Consider the following 18,817-nt stretch of genomic DNA (forward strand, 5'->3'; position numbering starts at 1 on the left):
CAGAAATGCATGGTCTTATTTTACAGTGTGAACTGCCATTGCTGTGAAGGAGCTTTATTAGTCTTTTTTTCATCACCATACTGCTGTGAGGGTGGCTAAACTGGCTAGCCAGGGCTGACCTGTACTGCTGCGTGTACGTATGTACCACCACAGCTGAAACCTCTGCCAGCTGATAAGTGGCCCCTTTCCTGTTGCCTATTTTATGTATGGCTGCGTAATCATAACTTGGCATTCCCTTAACAATCCATTACAGCTTCTTTTTATTGTATACACCCTTGATGGAATTATAGCCTTATGTTACATGCTTTCTTCGCTACTATTCTTATACAGTGTGTGGCTTTTGCCTTGAGACTCTTAGCCCACAGCTTCTGTAGTTGCTCTTGGGGATCTACGCTTTAAATGTGTAGGCCGTAGTCTTCAAACTGCCTTTCCACCACTGCTCAATTAGCAATACATGTCCCTGGCTCCGAGTTCTTTACTCATTTTTGCCCTTTTCTTTCTCTCCCCTTCTTAATGAAATGCTTATTAGCCCAATACTAATTGCATTTGGTGTGCAACGTAAGTCAGCAGCAGGTAGTCCTTTTCAATAACCCAGCACACCATGAGGCTACTTCCTAGCCAAGGAACCTTTGAAAATCTAACTGTAGCATTACATCAGTTGACTAATACTTAGCTTTTATATAGCACTTTTTATCCATAGATTTCAAAGTGCTTTACAGAAGTGGGTAGGCATTTTCCTGTGTTACTGATGGGGAAACTGAAGCACAGAGGAGAGATGCTTCAGGTCACACAGTAAGTCAATGGAAAAACTGGCTGTAGAATAGATCAGCTAGCCAATCCAGTGCCCTAGCCACTGGAGCATAAGAACATGTACATTTTATGCAGATGCCAAATCACTGACAATAGTAAAAGAAACATTGGTAATGGGAATTTTGTACTGGGAAAAGGCTGATACAATGTGAGTGTAGCTGCCGTTGATTTTCCTGTCAGTGTGCCTCAGGTCCGTGCTGTAGAGAACACCTGCCTCTAGAACTAGTTCCGCTTTTGGGGCCCTCTCCCGAGAGAACATCAGAGCCAATTAATAATGCCAGTTGTGTTGGACACTTGGGCTGAGGCGCCAGACTCACTTCTTGTAGGCCACTGAACCAATTCAGGCTTTAAAGCTGCCTCGGTTTTTACCACTTGAAAATACGATCAAGAGTTAGCGAAAAACAGCTGGAAGGAACATGCATGCATGAATGTTTCTGGGCTTGTAGCTGAGTTGTTAAGACTACACACAAGCTCTCACAAGTTCAGAACAGTGACCAAAGTTCAAAGAGAAGTAAATGTAAATTTGTGTAGTTTGGCTCTTTGCACCCAACTTGTTACACCATTACAGGGAATTCTTGTGTTCACAGAGGAACGGATGAGATGGATTGCATCTCATCTATTCTGGGGTTTCCAGGGATTAGTTCAATGCAGGATAAAGCTGTCGTCGCTTGCTCTCTAGGGATTTGCAGCAGTGGGAAATCTCTGGGAAACACGACTACCCTGGAGTATGGCCCTCCCTTCCTTTTGATCTCCTGGAATGCCCCCTGCGCTGGGAGCTTCTGTGGAGATGATGCACTGGCCACCTGCACTGGTGCTATCCACTAGCAGGGGGATGTAGTGCAGTAGTGAATCTGGTCCTTACACACACCACCTAAATTTTGTTTGTGGGTGGGAGTCTATCTGTGTGTGAGAGTTCAGGATGGTGTAACTCAATCTGAGGGGCTAGCAAATAGGAGTATAGCAAGAAAAAAGACCAACAGATGGGTTTAAGTCAAGTAGGGGGTTGACTACTTTAGTTTACACATCCTTCTGACTCCTTGGCATGCTAATTAGACTCCTTTACACTTAAGTGTAAGGGAGGTTGAGTGTAGAAGGGAGTCAGTGGACTTGTCTTCACTAGTTTCCATTGTCGGCAACACCAGCCAATGATGGTAACTACCACTAGTGGTAGCAACGCTGGAAATTTTAGTGTGGATCAACTGCCACCAGCATTTGAAGTACTGTGCTACCTAACCTTTGCTAACAGCAGGGTCAGATCAAGGCAGTGCTCAAAACTCCAGCGGCCTGGCTGCCAGAGGGCTCCTGATATGGCTCCCACCTGTGGACCTTGAACCCCTGTTACCAAAAGGGGGAAATTTGCTCAGTGTGGAAGTCCAAGCCAAGGTTTGAAAGTGTAGGGGGATCGAGCTTAATTCAGAACCGCTTTGTGTAATGTATGCTGTCTAATACAGTGACACCATCAAAACGTAGGGTTCAGGGTCCAGGGAGTTGTGCTGTTTGGGGGGATCCTTTTGGATTTTGGTCTGGTCCTTTCATTTTTGGAAGCTTGGTTTAAAAGAAAATAAAAATACTTCTGTAACCTTCTCCTATTTGGTTTTTAATGTCATGTTGCTCTGACCACTCCCTCCCTCTCTCCCCATGCCTTCCAATTTTAGAACAAGCTTCTCTTTTATCTTTGAAGCCCATGGTACAAATTAAAAAGTCCTGCAAAACCAACGATGATACTTAGGGCACTGCCTACAGCGTTGTTGATAATATTTTAGGGTGTGGACAAACTTGTTTAATGTGTCTTCAGTTGTAGAAGACTGATTTGGAAGAGTTCTCTGTAATCCCCTGTTCTGTGGCAGAGTTGAGATCTAAAATTAGCCATTAATACCAGACCATTGCCCAGTTGTGGGCAACTTGTTTAGCCAAAGAGAGCGTATTTGTGTTCTTTTGGTCTCCAATTTTTTCACTGGGCGTTTTAAGTTAAAATTGAACCAAAAAAAGAGAGATGAATTGTGGGGAAGAAATACGTACAGTGAAGCACACTGACTTCTATCATTTATCTTTGGCTATCTTGTAGGGAGCTATGTTGTAGGGTTTTGACTTAAATATAAAAGAGTCCAAAGATCTAACGCTTACAGAAATCGATGGGACGCAAGAGGTGTACAAATGTCTTACTAGAGCGCTACAGTACCGAGGGTCACATCTGTGTTTCTGATGGCAAAAGAGTTTTAAGTCAATGTATTTCTTACCCAATTTGGCCTCTTTCCTTTTCCCAGTTCACATCACCTCCCAGGCTCGTTAAAAAGGCTAAGGTCGCTTTCTTCACTTCCTGCAGTCTCTGGGTTTTAGGCTTGCCTTACTTGTTTTCTTTCTTTTTTTGTTAGCATTTTAGGGAAAGCCCTGCCCGGCCTAAGTGGGCAGCCTTGCCTGCTGTGCCCTATCTGCAAGCCCGATGTTTCCAGACCTTTTCAGAGCTGCAGCGGGGACCGATTCGAGGACAGCCTCCCGCCTGTAATTGTACTGACCGTCAATGCAGATCGAATGAAGCCAGGTGGGGGACATGCGGAAGCCAGGTGGGGGGGGGGGGGGGGACACGCCGCACCCCGCGCAAAAGGCTCCGGTCGTTTTTAGCTGCCTTTTGCCAAGGCTCCCGGCCCCTTCGCGGGCGGGCATTGTGGGGGGGGGGTCCCTGTGCCGGAGGCCTCTCTCTGTGGGGGGGGGGCCCGGGTGCGGGGCTCGCTGGCATCCCTGCGCCGGGGCAGCGGTGCCCATCCGCAGGGAGGGGCGGGCGGTGCAGCGGGGGCCTGAGCGGCAGAGACCCGGCCCCTGGGGCGGCGGGCGGGGGGGCGGCTCGGATGCTCTTGCTCCGCGGCGGCCTCCCGTTCCCCTTTGATCCGCGCCGGCGCGGCTGCCATTGGCTGGCCCGTTTGTGACGTGCGGGGCCCTGCGGCTGTCCCCTGGAGCCGCGCCGGGCCCCGTGTCCCTCCCTTTAAAGGGGCCGGGGCGGCGGGAGCCCGGAGAGCCGGCTCGGGGTGGGAGGCCGGGCCGGGCCGAGCCGCCCGCCCGCGGCGAGGGCAAAGAGGGAGGCCAGGCGCCGCGTTTCCCATTGATCCGCCCGAACCGGGGCAAGGCTCCCGAGCGGGGCGGGGAGAAGGGAAGAAAACGTTGCCGTGGACAGCTGCAGCCTCCCCCTGGCGCCGGAGCGGGCCGGCGCTGGAGACAGCCGCCCAGGGAAGGAGCCCCGGGGCATGGCACGTGAGTCCGCAGGCTGGCCCCCGGGAGCCGCGCGGGGCGGTCAGGGGCGGCCACGGGCGATGAGCCGGGGGGGGGACGGTTCCGGGTTCCACAGGGACCGTGAAAATGGGCCCAAGAGGTGATGTTTGTACTAGACGGGGGGGGGGTTACGGGGGCAAAATGGACCAAGAGCTGGGACCGGTACCGTAGATGTTGGGGGGCAATGGGCCAGGAGGCGGTGCTGGTTCCCTTCGTGTACTTGGAGGGGTGAGGCGCACCCAGAAGCGGCGGGCCTGGGCGTAGCACTGGTAACAGAAGTTTTTTTGGGGCACCTTTTAACAGATTTATTTGAGCCTAAGCTTTCCTGGGCCACAGCATCCGATGCAGTGAGCTGTAGCTCACAACAGCTTGGGTTCCAATAAATTGGTTAGTCTCGAAGGTGCTACAGAGTCCTCCTTTTCTTTTTGCGGATACAGCTGCTACTCTGAAACCAGAAGTTTTGGGGGGTTTGTTTGTTTTTTTTATTTGAGGGTGGAGATGGGGGGAGGGATCCCGGAAGCGTGGACCAGGAGTTGGCACTGGTACCAGAAGGGGTCTTGGTGCCTAGGAGCAATGGGTTGTGAGTTGGACCAATACCAGGATGGAGGGTGGGGGTCCAGGAACAATGATCCAGGGGTTGGTATTGGAGAAAAGCGTTTAGCAGGTGTCAATACGCTGATGAACTAGGTCCCAGTCCAGGAAGGACCCTAGTACTTTCTGCGGGAAGGGGCTGGAAATGCTGCATTCATTGCACCCAATCCATGTGTACAGGGTTCTGACACCCTCTCTGGCTCAGCCCTGGTCTGGACTTCTTTGATGTCCCTAATATCCTATTCCTGCTCCTTTCCGGGTACCTTTTATCTTTACACTCACTGCTCCAAAGTCCCATTCTACCCCATTACCCTCCCCTGCACACACATGCACTCCAGAATACCCTTTCTGACTCCTGATCCTGTTCTCCTTTGCTTTCTTTGCCTCTTCCCATTGCCCTCTGCCTCAGGTGAGTAACACCGTACCGCCAAACTACGCATATTCATCCCTCAGCCTGGGGTAGGGAGAGGACAGGAACAGCATTGGACTGAGATGTGTCCAAAAATACTCTATTCCAGACTCCTTAAATATAGCTCCTAGGTGATCCTCTTTCCGTAGCAGGGTGTCCCACAGGTTTATGGAGTATATAATACAAATACAGACTTTGCTATACAAAGTTTTATTTATTTAACTCCCTGCTTCCCTTCCCCCTCCCTCTTGTTTGTTCTTCTCCAGGTTTTTCTGGGTCAGGCATTTCTGTGGGACTCCCACAAACCAGCTGCCATCTGGCCTGATTTTATGTGCGTGTGGAATAGATAGTTCAAACTGTACTGAATATTTAAAAGAGAGATCAACAGTGAACGCTACGTGTAGAAGCTCCCTACTAAACTGAATCCGCTGTAAATTAAAATCCCTCCCCTAAAAATGAAGCACCAAAAGAAAACTCACAATGTCAAAATTAAAAAGTAACTTTGCTACATATTACGAACTGGAAAGACCATGTTTTAAAGTAGCTTTACAGATAGTGCTGCCTCTGAAGGGCAAGTGACATGCCACTCAAAATTGAGCCAACTTGACATATGCCTCCGTTTCCCTGTGAGGCATCTAGCACATGACACCAAAACTGGAGAAATAGGCACTTTTAGATCTATTACTAAATCAAACACGTAGCCTCAATGTTTGCTGCAAAAGCCACTGAGCTTAATGTAATATTTTGGTGGTTAATTTTCTGTGGGGCATCTTAAAAATGTAACCCTGATAATGCATTGACCTAGAGCTTTCCACAAATCTGTTTAACCCTCTGGTAGTGTCACAAACTATCCAGATCTGGGGGGGTTGAATTTTGGTTTTTGTGTAAGTTTTTTGTTGTTCATCTGGGCGGGTGGGAATTCAGTTCCCAGATAGCTTGGGTCATGGTGTTCAGTTTCTTAAAGAGCCGAAGTAAAACAAACTATAATCATTTGGTCCGAAGCCTAAAACCTTAGACTCCTAATTCTTTATGTAGGCTCCTAAATAAGCAGGCTAGGGTAAGATTTTCAAAAGCACCCAAGACCCACTGATGTTGGGTTACTTAGATGCTTTTGAAAATGTTACCCCGATGTCCAAAAGTGCTGAACACCCAACAGCCTCTGATGACGTTAAGCTGGTGGGTGTTGGCAACTTTCAAAATCAGACTAGTTCCTTACCCTCCTGTGGGTAGGATTTGCAAAAGCACTGAGACATCTTAAGAGCACAAGGCACATGTGTTGACTTTCAGTGTGATTTGTACTCCGAAGTCACATAGGCACCTTTGAAAAATCCAACCCTAATTCCATTGTTAGGTACCTAATTCTAGGCTCCTATTTTTGAAAATCTTGTTCCTAAGCCTCTGTGCTTGTCACCCATAAATTGAAAAGCAACAGTATCCAGTGAGGCAAACAGGCTCTCTGGTCACCTTTGGAGTCCTCTAGCATGTAAAAATATTAGTGTAATTGACAACGGGCTGAGGAGGACATGGTTTTTCAGTTGCCTGCATTCGGGGCAACAATAAGTAGTCTTCTGCTTCTCTCTGTCTCGATTTTGATTTTGTGGGGGATACCTGAGGAAGTAGGTTTGAGGATCTGGATCCTGTGGCCCCTTAGGACCTGAAAGCTCCCCCATTGTTTCAAGCATTCAGGAGAAACAGAGTTTTGTTTAGTCTTAATCTTTTGTTTTACATGATGTGACCAAAGCGAGTTGAGAATAGATAGCACAGGGACAGTGTGACTGAATCCCGAAAAACAATTGCACTTAACGTTTAATGGTCTGTATATTTATTTATTTCTTCCTTGGGAAATTTATATGGCCTGAGATGATTCCAAAGTTCAGCGATTCTAGATTCTGGAAATAAATGGCTCATCCCACAAAGTCGTAGGCACATGCGTAAATCCTATGCACGCTCGACTTCATGTGATTTTTATTAGTTATGGGCCTGATCCTGTAAAGGCTTACGCAGGTGAGGGACTGCTCCTAATACTCCCAGGGTTCACATGTCTACCCCTTTACAGGATTAGGCCCTCGGTTAACAAGAATGACAGGAGGGCACAGAGTTTCCCCAGAATGCACTGTAATTGAAATAGTCAAGGGGAGGAGTATTGCTGGCCCTTTCTTCCCCCCAGTGAATGCAGGAGGATCCTGTAGGAAGGCTTGGAGGTACTGTATGTTCCTCTCTTTACTCCAGGGTGAAAAAAGGTGAGGGACCATGGGGAGAAGCTCCATCTGCCCCCTCCCCCAATGACCAGTTCCTCTCCATGAGACAGATTCCTCCTGAACCTTCCTTCCATGGCTGCCCCACTTTGCACCGTGAGCCTTGCCCCAAATTTAATTTTGTTTTAAACCTTTTCCAAAAAACAGTATTTCACGCAATTAATAAGCAAACTTCTGTTCTATTTTCTGTTTCAACATTCAGGCTTTGAATAATGTTAGGAAGTACGGCCACTTTTATTTTATTTTGGAGGGACTACTTTTTTTTACAGAAGGTGGAAGAACAACCACCCAGGAAGCAGCCCTTAGGTGAGTCATTGCAATATATAAATAGTTCTGGCGAGAGTGTTACCCAAGGTTCCATGCTTGGTCCAGCCACGAAGCAGAAAGTTCTTAAAGGAAAGCTGACAACAGTTGTTAAGTTTTGAAAACCCACAAGTTCTTTAACAGCAATCCAGCCTACCTTCAAGAGGAGCCCAAGGCTGTTGTTGGGGCAAAATGGGGGACAATGTGGTATAATGGCTAGTGTACAGGATCAGGGAGTCCGGAGACCTGGATTCTATCCCCAGCTTTGCCACTGACTTTTGTGTGTCCTTAGGCAAGTCACTTCATCTCTCTGTGCATCCGTTTCCTTACAGGGGTAATACCCGCTTGAGAGCCTTTTGATAAAAGTTGCAGTACCAGTGCATAGCAGGGTTCTTATGAAATGCCAGCCTAAAAAACTAAGTAGTGTGCTGACTGTGAGTTCATAGGCCCTCATTTCCCTTCTGTTTTAACACTGACCACACTATTATTCTGCGTGACCAATAAGTGCCAGCAGCTGGTGCTACGTGGGCCTGTTTGATTCCAGCCAAACCAACATCTGGCTTCAAAAAGGTAGGGGTGGGGCGCAAGGAGGAAGACTAACCTTTGGTTCAAGCCCTGAGTCTGTTGTGAAGGAAGATGATGGTTGTGGACAGCTCGCTCGCGCTCTCTCTCTCTCTCTCTCTCTGTGGTTAACCCCTGGCAAATCCAAAACCAATGGCTCGTGACCATGTACACATGCTTTGTACATGTGGCATTGCTGATTCACCCACCGGACATTACACATGCTCACTGCTTTACTAGATGGGGTAATTCAGGACAGAGAGAAGAGAGACTCCTGTTAAACAGTGTTTTTCTCTTCTCTGGTCTCCCCTCCTGCTCACAGACTGAGCCAGCTTTTGACATGGATTTTACCAGACGTGATCTTAATTCATTGCTAAACTGGCTGAGTCAGTGGTTCTCAAACCTTCCATAACATGAACCCCTGTTCCGTACCATTCCCCTCCCTCTCACGCTAGCCAGGACCTAGCCCATTTAGCAATATGAGAATGGCAAGATGTTCACAACCTCTGGGTTAATAATAAAAATTAGCACTTTTAATTGGAAGATTTTACAGAAGAGAAGTATCATCAGATGGGGAAACTGATGGGGATACTGATGATAACTGATGAAACTTATTAGTCTAGCTTCTCTGATGAAGCTGTGGGGTGAGGGAGTGTGGGCTAGTGGTTACAGAGGAGAAGCCGGAGCCAGGACTTCTGCAGGAGATTTGTTCTTGGGTCTGCCACCAACTCCCTATATGGCCCTGGTCAAGTCATTTAGAGTGGGATTTTCAAAGATGCTTGCCTCTCTTAGGCACCCAATCTCATTGAAACTCAGTGGAATTTGGACACTTGACTCCTTTAGGCACTTTGAAAACTTCAGCCTAAATGTGTCCATGATTCACTTGCCCCTATGTAAAAATGGGGGAGGGGTGACACTGCAGTGAGTATCAACATTTATTGATCCCAGTGCACTGTTTTACCTTCATGGACATGAGGTTGATATGTGTATTGTTACATATGTTTGGATGGTGCAGCCTTCATCAGAAGTAGCTAGAATTCTCCCCATGGTGGCCACAAATTTCAAAAGTTGTTCCACAGAAAATAACACATTTAAGGGGAAGATAAAGTTGGAAGTCCAAGAGAAAAATTTTATCTCCCGAGAAGCAACCACCTTTCCAAGAACTCCTCTGTGGACAAGCAGACAATCACGATGTGTGATCTCCTTGGCTCACACTGTTGCAGACCTCAGAACTATTGTTCATGGATGGGATGAAGAATAGAAATTAACTGACTCAATTGTTTTCACTTATTGCTGAACCAGGATTTTTCTGCTGTGTAACAACACTTAGCTCAAAGGAGGCAACTGTGTGCATGGTGTTTGAGATCTTCCAGTGAAAGGCGTGACTTAAAAAAAAACTCTGCTTATTTACTGTAATTATTTTTCTTGACTTTAAATGTCCGTGTGTAATCTGACATGCTAAGCTTAAAGAATCCGAGGGTCTGATCTGTCAGCCCTTACCCATGTGAGTAAACACAGAAATATTGGGCCCCTGCAGAGCTTTTCAAAACACGGGTTTGCTTCCCACATCTGTGTGGATTGACCCATTTTCCCTTAGGTGTAGCTTAACTAGTAACTCTTTTCTATGGAGACATATTAACGTCCCTTCCAACACCTTTTCATTGCCGCTTTCACGCTGATATCTTAACACCTTCTTTGGGCTTAGACTGAAATTATTTCCCCACCATTTAATTCTTGGCCCTGGCTCTCCAGAGACTCTCGCTGGTTAGAATTTTGTGAATGGAAAGTTGGTATAAAATAGCATAGCCTATAACTGCTGAACATGTATAGAAGCTATTTTAAAGGGACATTGTCCACTTAATCAGATGTAAACAAACATTTCCTCACCTCTGCTACCCACTAGTATTAAATCATTGTTAAGAAGAAAAGAATTTCTAAAAATCCAAATGACTTTTTTCATGTTTGTACTGTTTACTTTTTGCATTTCTCTCTTCTTGGACAATGAAAATCAAGGAGGTCAGTTTCACTTTTGCTTATAGTCAGTTTCATTTTCAAGTTCTTAGTGCAGCAATATTGGGTGCAGGAATGCTTGCCATGTTTTCAATGTTTAGAGCCTAACTTTAGTTGTCTATGTCCCTTTACACTTAAAAATACTTTCACGTGTTCAAATAACTTGTGTTGTTTATTCTAGTAGCAGCAATTAGTTCAACACAAGGGTTCAGGGCAAAAACTCTTCCTAGTACAATTTCTGGCCAGAATAATCTATGAAACTGGATTTAGAACAAAACAGACTTAAAAGAAATGATTTTGAGGCCACCAAAAAAAAAAAAAGTTGGATCAGGAAGCCGACGAAATTTGATTGAAGTCTCACTCCCCATCAAATCAGAATTCTTGAGCAACAAATGCTCACTTCCCCCAGAACAGTCCCTTGGCTAACAGCTGCCTGATTTCCCAGGAGCACTGAGCACCCATTTATACTTTAGACTCCAATAGGAGCTGCAGGTGCTCAGTACAGCAGAAAATTACCAGCAGGTTTGACTGTTTATAGAGCCCAGTTTTTACAGTTACCGGCCACAAGGGGTCAGCAGAACCCAGGAAGAGTAAGTGCACAGCCCAGTGCATTTTATGCTCCCCTAGGTTTTCACTTTGCTTAAGGGGCTTGTCTACATGGGGAAATGGACCAGCATAGCTCTTCCAGAATAACTGTTCTCCAATAGCTATCCTGGAATAGCTCATGTGGACGCACTCTTCCAGAATAAAAGTGACTTTCTCTTGTGAGCACAGTAATTTCTAGTTGTTTTTCTGGATACAGACTAACACGGCTACCCCCGATACTTGTTGTTCTTGTGAGCACAGTAATTATTACAGAATAAAGTCACTTTTATTTGGGAAGAGTGTTTCCACCTGGGAAAGCTATTCTGGAGTACCTATGCCAGGCAGTGTAGACAAGCCCTTAGCATCTGAAGGGGTTAAGAGGGATCGGCTGCGTTAAACAATCTCTCCCTGCTCACTCAGCCCTTCCTCTGCACAATAACTGTTATAGTTCTTGGTGCTGGAGGCCAGCATGTTCCATCCGGGACAGGGAGGGGAGATTATTTCCTTTGGAACTGGAGCAATCTGTTGTGACTTTTGACACAGTACCCTAAAGTGCAAGGGGGCCTACAAAGTGGTTGTTAACCAAATTACCCTTGTGGTTTGCAGTGATGTGACCAGCACAAAGGGAGCCTGAAACTGTAGCAGCGGGAAAAGCGGTGTTTGGCGAGTGGTGTCCTTAAAATGAACGGGTGCTTTGAGGGTGTTGGGCTGCGATGCCTTTTTAAGGTTAGTGCAATTCTCCAACGTTTTGATTTCTTTGTACAGGGCTGTCTCCTCCTCCCTCTCCGGCTTATGAAGCAGCTGTTTTAATAAAGATCCCCTGTCACTGGTGCGCAATCCTGCCCTGAAAAGTGGCTGCAAAGCTGGCTCAGCTGATCGACTCACCCTGTGCATATTCAGAGTCACAGCTGCTGGCTTCTGGTGACAGAAATAAGGCCCCAAGCCTGCCTGTCTCTCTCCACATGGTCAGAGTCTCACCCCTGCAGAGTCCCGTTTTAAGTCTGGGGGTTCCAAGCAAGCGCAGTTCTGCCACTTCAGTACTTAAACTTAGCCCTACAGAGAAAATGTGGCTCTGGGACACTGAGCTGCATTCTGTCCTGTCTCATGTGCCACAGCAAAATTCTGCTCGCTGCATTCAAATGGCAGGGCTGGACGCTGTGCTCCCTTATGCTTGGGCCCCTCTTCTTTTGAGGCACTGGGGGCTGCACCTGGGTAACTGAAGACATGAGGGCCACTGCCCATGTCTGGTGTCAATGGAATGACTTGGGGGGTGAATCAGACCCAAAACTTGAAGGTGATGAAAGTTGCATGTGGGAGCAGAATTCGACCTGCAGAACCTCTCAGTGGCAGGACGATGCCCAAGAGTCTAGCTTGGCTTTCGGAGGCCAGGGTGAGCCTGCAAATCTGGCAGCTCTAAGGGGCAACCTCCCCACGTACTATTCTGCATGTAAACCCAGCACAGTGACTGGAACTTATTGAGAGGCAGATACACACAGATGACGCAGCTGCTGGTTTGTGGAGTCAAAGTGCCGCCCTAGGGTTACCTAGACCCTCTTGTGAGAGGGAGTCCAGTACGCCACTCGGCATGTCTTGAGGGCAGGGAAGTCCAGGATTAAGAGTGACAAAATGATCTCTTTACAGGGCATGTAAGCCTCTTTAGGTCAGGGTTAGGATATACAAGGAACAGATTAGGTCCCCAGCTAGGATAGAAAAATACACAGAGAGAGGGAGAGATGGCCCTGTTTTACCTAAATAGCGTTACGTTGATCGCTCTCAACCCATGTCAGATTGATTCCATTAACAACACCAGGGTGTCTGGGGTAAAGAGTTCTCCCTTGTCTTGAGTAACTGACATGTCTCATTGGTTCAACTCACAGGGTGTCAGCATGGCTGCCCCCAAGCCTCCAAAATACCTCCTAGCCTTTGACTTTGATGAGACCATCATCAATGAGAACAGCGATGACTCCATCATCAGGGCCGCTCCAGGCCAGGCGCTTCCAGAGCACATCCGCCAGACCTTCCGGGATGGCTTCTACAACGAGTACATGCAGCGCGTCTTCGAGTACCTGGGAGACCAAGGGGTCAAGATGCTGAACTACAAAACGGTCTATGAGAACATCCCGCTGTCTCCTGGGATGCCAGAGCTCTTCCAGTTCCTCTCCAAGAACCAAGACCAGTTTGAGATCATCCTCCTCTCCGACGCCAACATGTTTGGCATCGAGTGCACTTTGAGAGCCGCCGGTGTCTACTCCCTCTTCCGCAAAATCTTTAGCAACCCCTCTGGGTTTGATAAGAGGGGCTACCTCACCTTGGGGCCCTATCACACTCACAAGTGCCCCCAGTGCCCCGCAAACATGTGTAAGCGCAAAATCCTCACTGAGTACCTGATGGAGCGGGCCCAGGAGGGAGCCGAATTTGAGAGCATTTTCTATGTCGGGGACGGGGCCAATGACTTCTGCCCTTCCGTGGCTTTGACTTCGACAGATATTGCTTTCCCGCGGAAGGGCTACCCCATGCACCAGATGACCCAGGAGATGGAGAAAAAGCAACCCAGAGCCTTCCAGGCCAGTGTGGTTCCCTGGGATTCGGCTGTAGAAGTTTGCCGCTATCTGCAGGAGCTCCTCAAGAGGAAATGCTGAGAGGGACTGATGGTTCAGAAGAGACTCCTGCTGCCCTTGAGGCAGCTTGGGGGCAGTGTGCAGGAAAGTGGGAGGTTCAGGAGCATCTCCATACCCAGTGGCTGATGTGACTCCATTTCTAGCTTTGCAAAGTTGGACTCTTTGAACTTCTGGATTTCTTCCCCCGGCCCCTACTTTTTTTTCTTTTAAAAAGCACTTTCTCTGGATCCCCTTTTCTCCCCCCTCCTCCCAATCTGGAGACAAGGTGTTCTCTATGCAGTTTGCACACCCGTTCAGGAGAGTGGGTGTTCATCCAAGATCTTTATTTTTACCTTCACCTTGAATTCTTTTTTTAAATGATTCTTTAATTTTTGTAAAGAAACAAAAACAAACTAGTTCTCATGCGGCTACGAAGTGCCCATGCTCCCGCTAGCCCCAGGGCAGAGGTCTCCGAATCTGTAACTTGATCACAGCAGCTGGGGTCCACCTATGTCATCACCCCCTGCATGACCCCTCTGTTCCTTCTCACCACATCAGGTGACTTGAAACTGACCTCCTGAGAATCCCTGTCGGGGCTCGTCTCTGTCCAGGAGGCAGGTGGAAGCCTAATCAGGGGCAGTTTCTATTCATAGAGCCACCCTGCCCATATCCCCTTGTTCCAGGAAGGCTGCTACAACAAGAAGACATGGGTGTGGTACCAGATTCAGGTGTGGGGTTAGGAGGACACCGTTGATTTAGGTTTCCAATTACGGGTGGTTCACTGAAGCACATTTCTAAGCAAGCAAAAGTGAGATTTTCCACAAGTGCCAATGGGAATTAGGCACATCACTGTCATTTTGACCTTTGAAAATCCCCCAAGGCTCCAGTTCCCCAGCCCTGTCCCCTCTGAGCAGATCACAGTAGGAAAGGGCTGTGGAATAATGAGATGTAGGGGGCAGTGTGTGATATGTAGCTGGAAAGCCCTGTCCCCCACCAAAATATAACTAGTTTGCATTTAAAACATTCCACTGAATCTGGATTTCTGAGGCTTGTTTGCACAAGCATACTCAGGAAAGTAAAGTGGAGTAGTTTAAAATCCCATTACACCCCGGCGTGGATACTCTCATTCTGAACTAAAGTGGCGTTAATTTGGTGTAGCTTAATTCAAACGTGAATTAAACTGAAGTGAAGTAAGGCCACCTTAATTCTGAATCAGTGTGCCCACACGGGTTTTATGCAGTTTAACTAATCTACTTTTAACTTGCACCTTTAGTTAATTTGGATTACCATTCCTGGATGTCCTGATGTCAGGGTTAAGTCCTTGCACTTTGCTTCCATTTTGCTTTCGTTTTCTCCCCCAGGGCAGAAATTTCTCCATAGTAACTTAAACATCTTTCTCTGTTGTTATTTTAAGCATGAAAGTGAGCATCCCTCCTCAAATGCTTTTACACACACAGCTGATTTCCAAAGCCGAAGCTCCTACTCATCAGCTGCTTGTGCTCAGTAGCCCATGTCCATACTGGATCCCAAAGCCTGTTTATTGAACTAGTTTAAAATCTAGCCTAACCACTGCCCTGTCTGAACTGCAGTGCTGCAGCTGTGCTTTGAAGCAGCTCCTGAAAGGCAATTTTGAGATGCCTGGTGGACAGCACCCAGGAGAGCTATTTCTCCCAAGCTACGGGCTGCTTCCAGTGCACGTGGAGCAGCAAGTAGCAGAATAAACCAAGCTCTCCTTGTGCCGTAGACTAATCACCGGTCAGATCGTGGCATGGGGGTTATATTAGGATGGAGCCGCTTCCTTGGCCTGATCCCTAGAGGTGCTGAAACTCCTGTTGATTGCAAGGGGACCTGTGGTGTTTAGCATCCCCTGGGGGGTCAGACTGCTAGAGGATCAAAGCCTCTCTCCACTCTGCTTGTCAGTATTCTGTCCCTGGGCAACCGCAGTATTAACTACCCCGTGATTGCACTCGGCAGGGGCAGCCACAGCATTGACTGCCCATGATGGTGGCTTCTACCGGGATCAACTGCAGCCTGTCTACTCCAAAGCCAATAGCCCTGACCAAAACTCTGCGCAGTACAGAACTAACCAAAGCTGCCCCAGCTTCCCTTCCTCTTTGCAGTTTGTTTGTTTGTTCTTCCTCCCTCCAATCATGTGGAACGTAAAGCCATGGAATTTTTTAAAACAAATATCAGAACGTTATCTAGTAAATATCAACAGCAGGTACAAAACATTTGTCTGGAATTTGCTGAGCATGTTGTATTTTGATGTGGACATTTAAACGAACACCCCACCTGCCCCTAACGATCATAAATATATTAATATATATCTCTATATGCACATGCCCAGGCGACTACAGGTTTGTGACTTCACTTTCTCAGCTTTTCCCTGGGGCTGTTGAAAGCAGTGCGGGTGGCACTTGGAGAAGCCATTTGTGCAGTCTCTGGCTCTAGTCACTCATCTTTGATGGGCTGCTGCCCAGGACGCAGAAGAAGGAAGGTAGGCTGTGGGGAGCGGGTTCTCTGTAGGGGAGGAAGGGGGAGCAAGTGATGTTTCCTGGTGCCAGAAACCAGAGTACTAGCTTAGGAAGAGGTCCCATTAGCACTAGCCACTAGTCATGTGTCTTACTCCTGGCAAAGCCTGGTAATTATGTCGACTGACTTGCTGTGGTCCAGGAAAAGGGAGCAGGGCCTCTGATGAGATCTGTTCCTGGCTCACTGGGACTTTGGCATATTCATTAGATCCCTCAGTAAAATGGGTTTAATTAGCAGGTGCAGAGGCAAATACCCTCATGAAGGGAAGGGTGAGTGTTTTTTAGCACTGGGACCATTTGATGTAAACGTGGCAGTTAGGAGGTTTAATCCACTTCCATCAGCCACTGGCTTTTCCTGTGGAGTCTGACTCCTTGCAATGATGCTGTTCATTTAAAAGCTACCACACATCCACCCAGATGTTACCAGGGGCTGAGTCCTGTAAATACTTGACTTCAAAGGGGCTGGTCTCTGACTGGGGCCCCAAGGTGCTACAACTAGGCCAAAGGCAAACATTGCACAGGTGATGTAACTGTTGGTCATCTGTCAAGTTGGGGAGAGTTTTCTGTTGACTGCTCTTAGGCTAAGTAGACCCTGGAGCTTGTCCTTTTCCACACGTTTCCCTTCATCACTTACCTACCCGAGTTCCAGGACATACGTGTTAATTTCTCATTGTCGCTCATGAAGCAGGGGGGTAAACAGAACAGGCCAAGGGCAAAGTGACTGAGTAGGGCTAGGTCTATGGAGCGTGCCCATGGCAGAAAATAATACAGCCAGCTGTTTGGAAGATTCCTTCTCCCTTTTTTGCCATTCCCACACCCAGCTGGGAGGTGTATGATTAATTCCCCTCCCTCATCACCCAGCTGCTCTTGGAGGAGGCTTTAAATGGCCCAGAGATCATTATTTTTGTCTGCAGTTTAGCAACTGGCAACAAGGTGGAGAGCCAGCACCATAAACCACCCATGATCCACTCTCCCTGCTTTGGAAACCTCACCTTAAAACAAAAAAAAATACAAAAGGTATTGCAGGTACGTTAACCCCTCGTTTCCAGGTGTGTTGCTGGTACACTTCAGCTATATTTAAGCAGGGGCAAGCCTGCAGCTGACGTTCCCACCCATCCACTACAGCCGGGGGAGACACAAGCTTTTAGAACTCTTTATTAAAAGTGGGTACCTTTTATCTAAGCAGTGAGGGAGCTGGGAGGCAGGAGCAACAGCACGCAGCAGAGGACCTGCTCACTAATGCTCTCAACAGCACCTGGCATTAGAGGGGACCAGGTTCAATGAGCCTCCCTTTCTACTTCTAATGTGCTGTGAGACATCAGCGAGGTGGGTCCCCCCAGCACATTCAGAGCATGGATTGCCCACCAAAATTCCATGAGGCAAGGCCCTGGGTGGGGCTTAAAGGCAGAGCTGCCTTTCTTTCACTCAACCTCAAGGCAATCAGCTGCCATTTTTCAGTAAAGAATCAAGCGAGGCAAAGCAGAAGCTGCAGCTCTGCTGACATTTGCATTTTGGGGACAAGGCTCATAATACTCCAAGCAGCAACCTGATAGGGTACTACATGGCTCTGTATCCTTACACAGCCGGAAACAAGGGGGCTATTCCTGTGCACTTGAGCCTGGATCCACTGGCTCTGGTTTATACAACTTAGTCTCGTTGCCAAAGCTCATTGCAAAACATCCTCTTATCTTCCAACCACCTTCCCCAGTTGTTTTTCCATTTCTCGTGTCTCTGCCTGTCTAGGCTGCTGCCGGTCGCTCTGCCATCACGCTTTGTGCCAAAGGCACTCCATGCGCCCACATTAATCTCTAGCCCAGCCCTGTGAGGCAGGGAAGCACTGTGCCTGCTTTCCAAATTGAGAAACTAGACTTGCCCAAGGTCACCAGGTGACTCTGTCGGAACTGAGATTCAGTCTCTTGCCCATTACTGCTTCTGTGTTTGGGCACCACTATCCCAGTTGCTGGGGAAAAGGCTCTTCCCTAGACCCACGAGAGCCTGCTCAGCACCTTCTAAGCTACTGCAGGACTCATGAGCGGGGAAGCCTTGGAGCAGCCCCGAGCATTGGGAATCTCCGAGCACTCCACACATCTACCTCGGAGTCCCTTCCCAGCTAGTCAACAGCATTCTGCTGTTCAGCCGCATTCGTTCTGGTGAGGGGGAGGGACTGGCTGCAGGCTCCCTGGGGAACCCAGAAGAGGATCCTCTGATCATGGTGCACGTGCAGGGGGTGGAAATAAAAGAGCTGAGAAATAATCAAAGCCTCAAGCAAAGGGATTTCAGGTTAAAGGCTTCAAGCCTGGTCCCCAGGGGTAAGCAATGGAAAAACTCACATTGAGCTCTGGGGGACTAAGATTTGACCTGAAAGTAGCAGCGTCAAAGCAGGGCACTTTCTTGGGCCTCCAAAGCTGCTCCTGATAAGTCTTGGATGCGGAGCGCTACCTTTCCCTGTCGCCGTCTGCCAGGGAGGTGGGTCTGTCTGTACCCCAGCGCAGGACGGGGAATAGGGAATCTATAATCTGATCAATCTGCATTGTAAATGGATAGTGATAAATTCTGTAGCCAGGGGCAGTGGAGGTGGCCTCCCTGGTTTGGCAGAGAGAATGGGCTCCATTAACCCTGAAGGGTGAAGGAGGAAAACGTCTGCTGGTCCTTAGTGGTTTCATCTCCTGCATCCACGCAGGGTCAGCAGCAGAAAGGTTCCACGTAGTTGCCTGGGAAGAACCCCTCTGCCTCGCTGGTCACGCCCTCGCACCAACCGTCCGAGTACTTCCGGGTCATGTAAATGACGGCTCCTTCTGGGAACGAGAGCTCGTTCTCCTTTTGCTGAGTGTAGGGGTAGAGGGTCACCACTGAAAGGGGAAGGAGGAGCTCAGAATGGGAAGGAAGGAAACAGAGCCAGGATCA

General features: G+C 48.0%; 2 protein-coding genes across 10 annotated transcripts in view; one reads left to right on the forward strand and one right to left on the reverse strand.

Moving 5' to 3' along the window:
• The window catches only part of PHOSPHO1 (phosphoethanolamine/phosphocholine phosphatase 1), a 28,987-nt gene extending 13,261 nt beyond the window's left edge, over nt 1-15,726 (forward strand). The window contains exons 2-6 of one of the 4 annotated variants that reach the window (XM_073325874.1): nt 3,183-3,349; nt 5,338-5,402; nt 7,301-7,632; nt 11,392-11,511; nt 12,663-15,726. In XM_073325874.1, coding sequence (XP_073181975.1) covers nt 11,467-11,511; nt 12,663-13,424 — 807 coding nt within the window. In that variant the 5' untranslated portion in view covers nt 3,183-3,349; nt 5,338-5,402; nt 7,301-7,632; nt 11,392-11,466 and the 3' untranslated portion in view covers nt 13,425-15,726. Of the gene's footprint in view, nt 1-3,182; nt 3,350-3,621; nt 4,054-5,337; nt 5,403-7,300; nt 7,633-11,391; nt 11,512-12,662 lie in introns of those variants that run through there. The other 3 variants (XM_073325876.1, XM_073325878.1, XM_073325877.1) reach the window with 3 other exon arrangements.
• The window catches only part of ABI3 (ABI family member 3), a 46,530-nt gene continuing 39,104 nt past the window's right edge, over nt 11,392-18,817 (reverse strand). For all 6 annotated transcript variants that reach the window (XM_073325870.1, XM_073325868.1, XM_073325869.1 and 3 more), the window contains one exon: nt 11,392-18,762. In XM_073325870.1, coding sequence (XP_073181971.1) covers nt 18,596-18,762 — 167 coding nt within the window. In that variant the 3' untranslated portion in view covers nt 11,392-18,595. The remainder of the gene's footprint in view (nt 18,763-18,817) is intronic.

This window comes from Lepidochelys kempii, chromosome 27 (assembly GCF_965140265.1).
Source record: "Lepidochelys kempii isolate rLepKem1 chromosome 27, rLepKem1.hap2, whole genome shotgun sequence".
NCBI classification, from domain to species: domain Eukaryota; kingdom Metazoa; phylum Chordata; order Testudines; family Cheloniidae; genus Lepidochelys; species Lepidochelys kempii.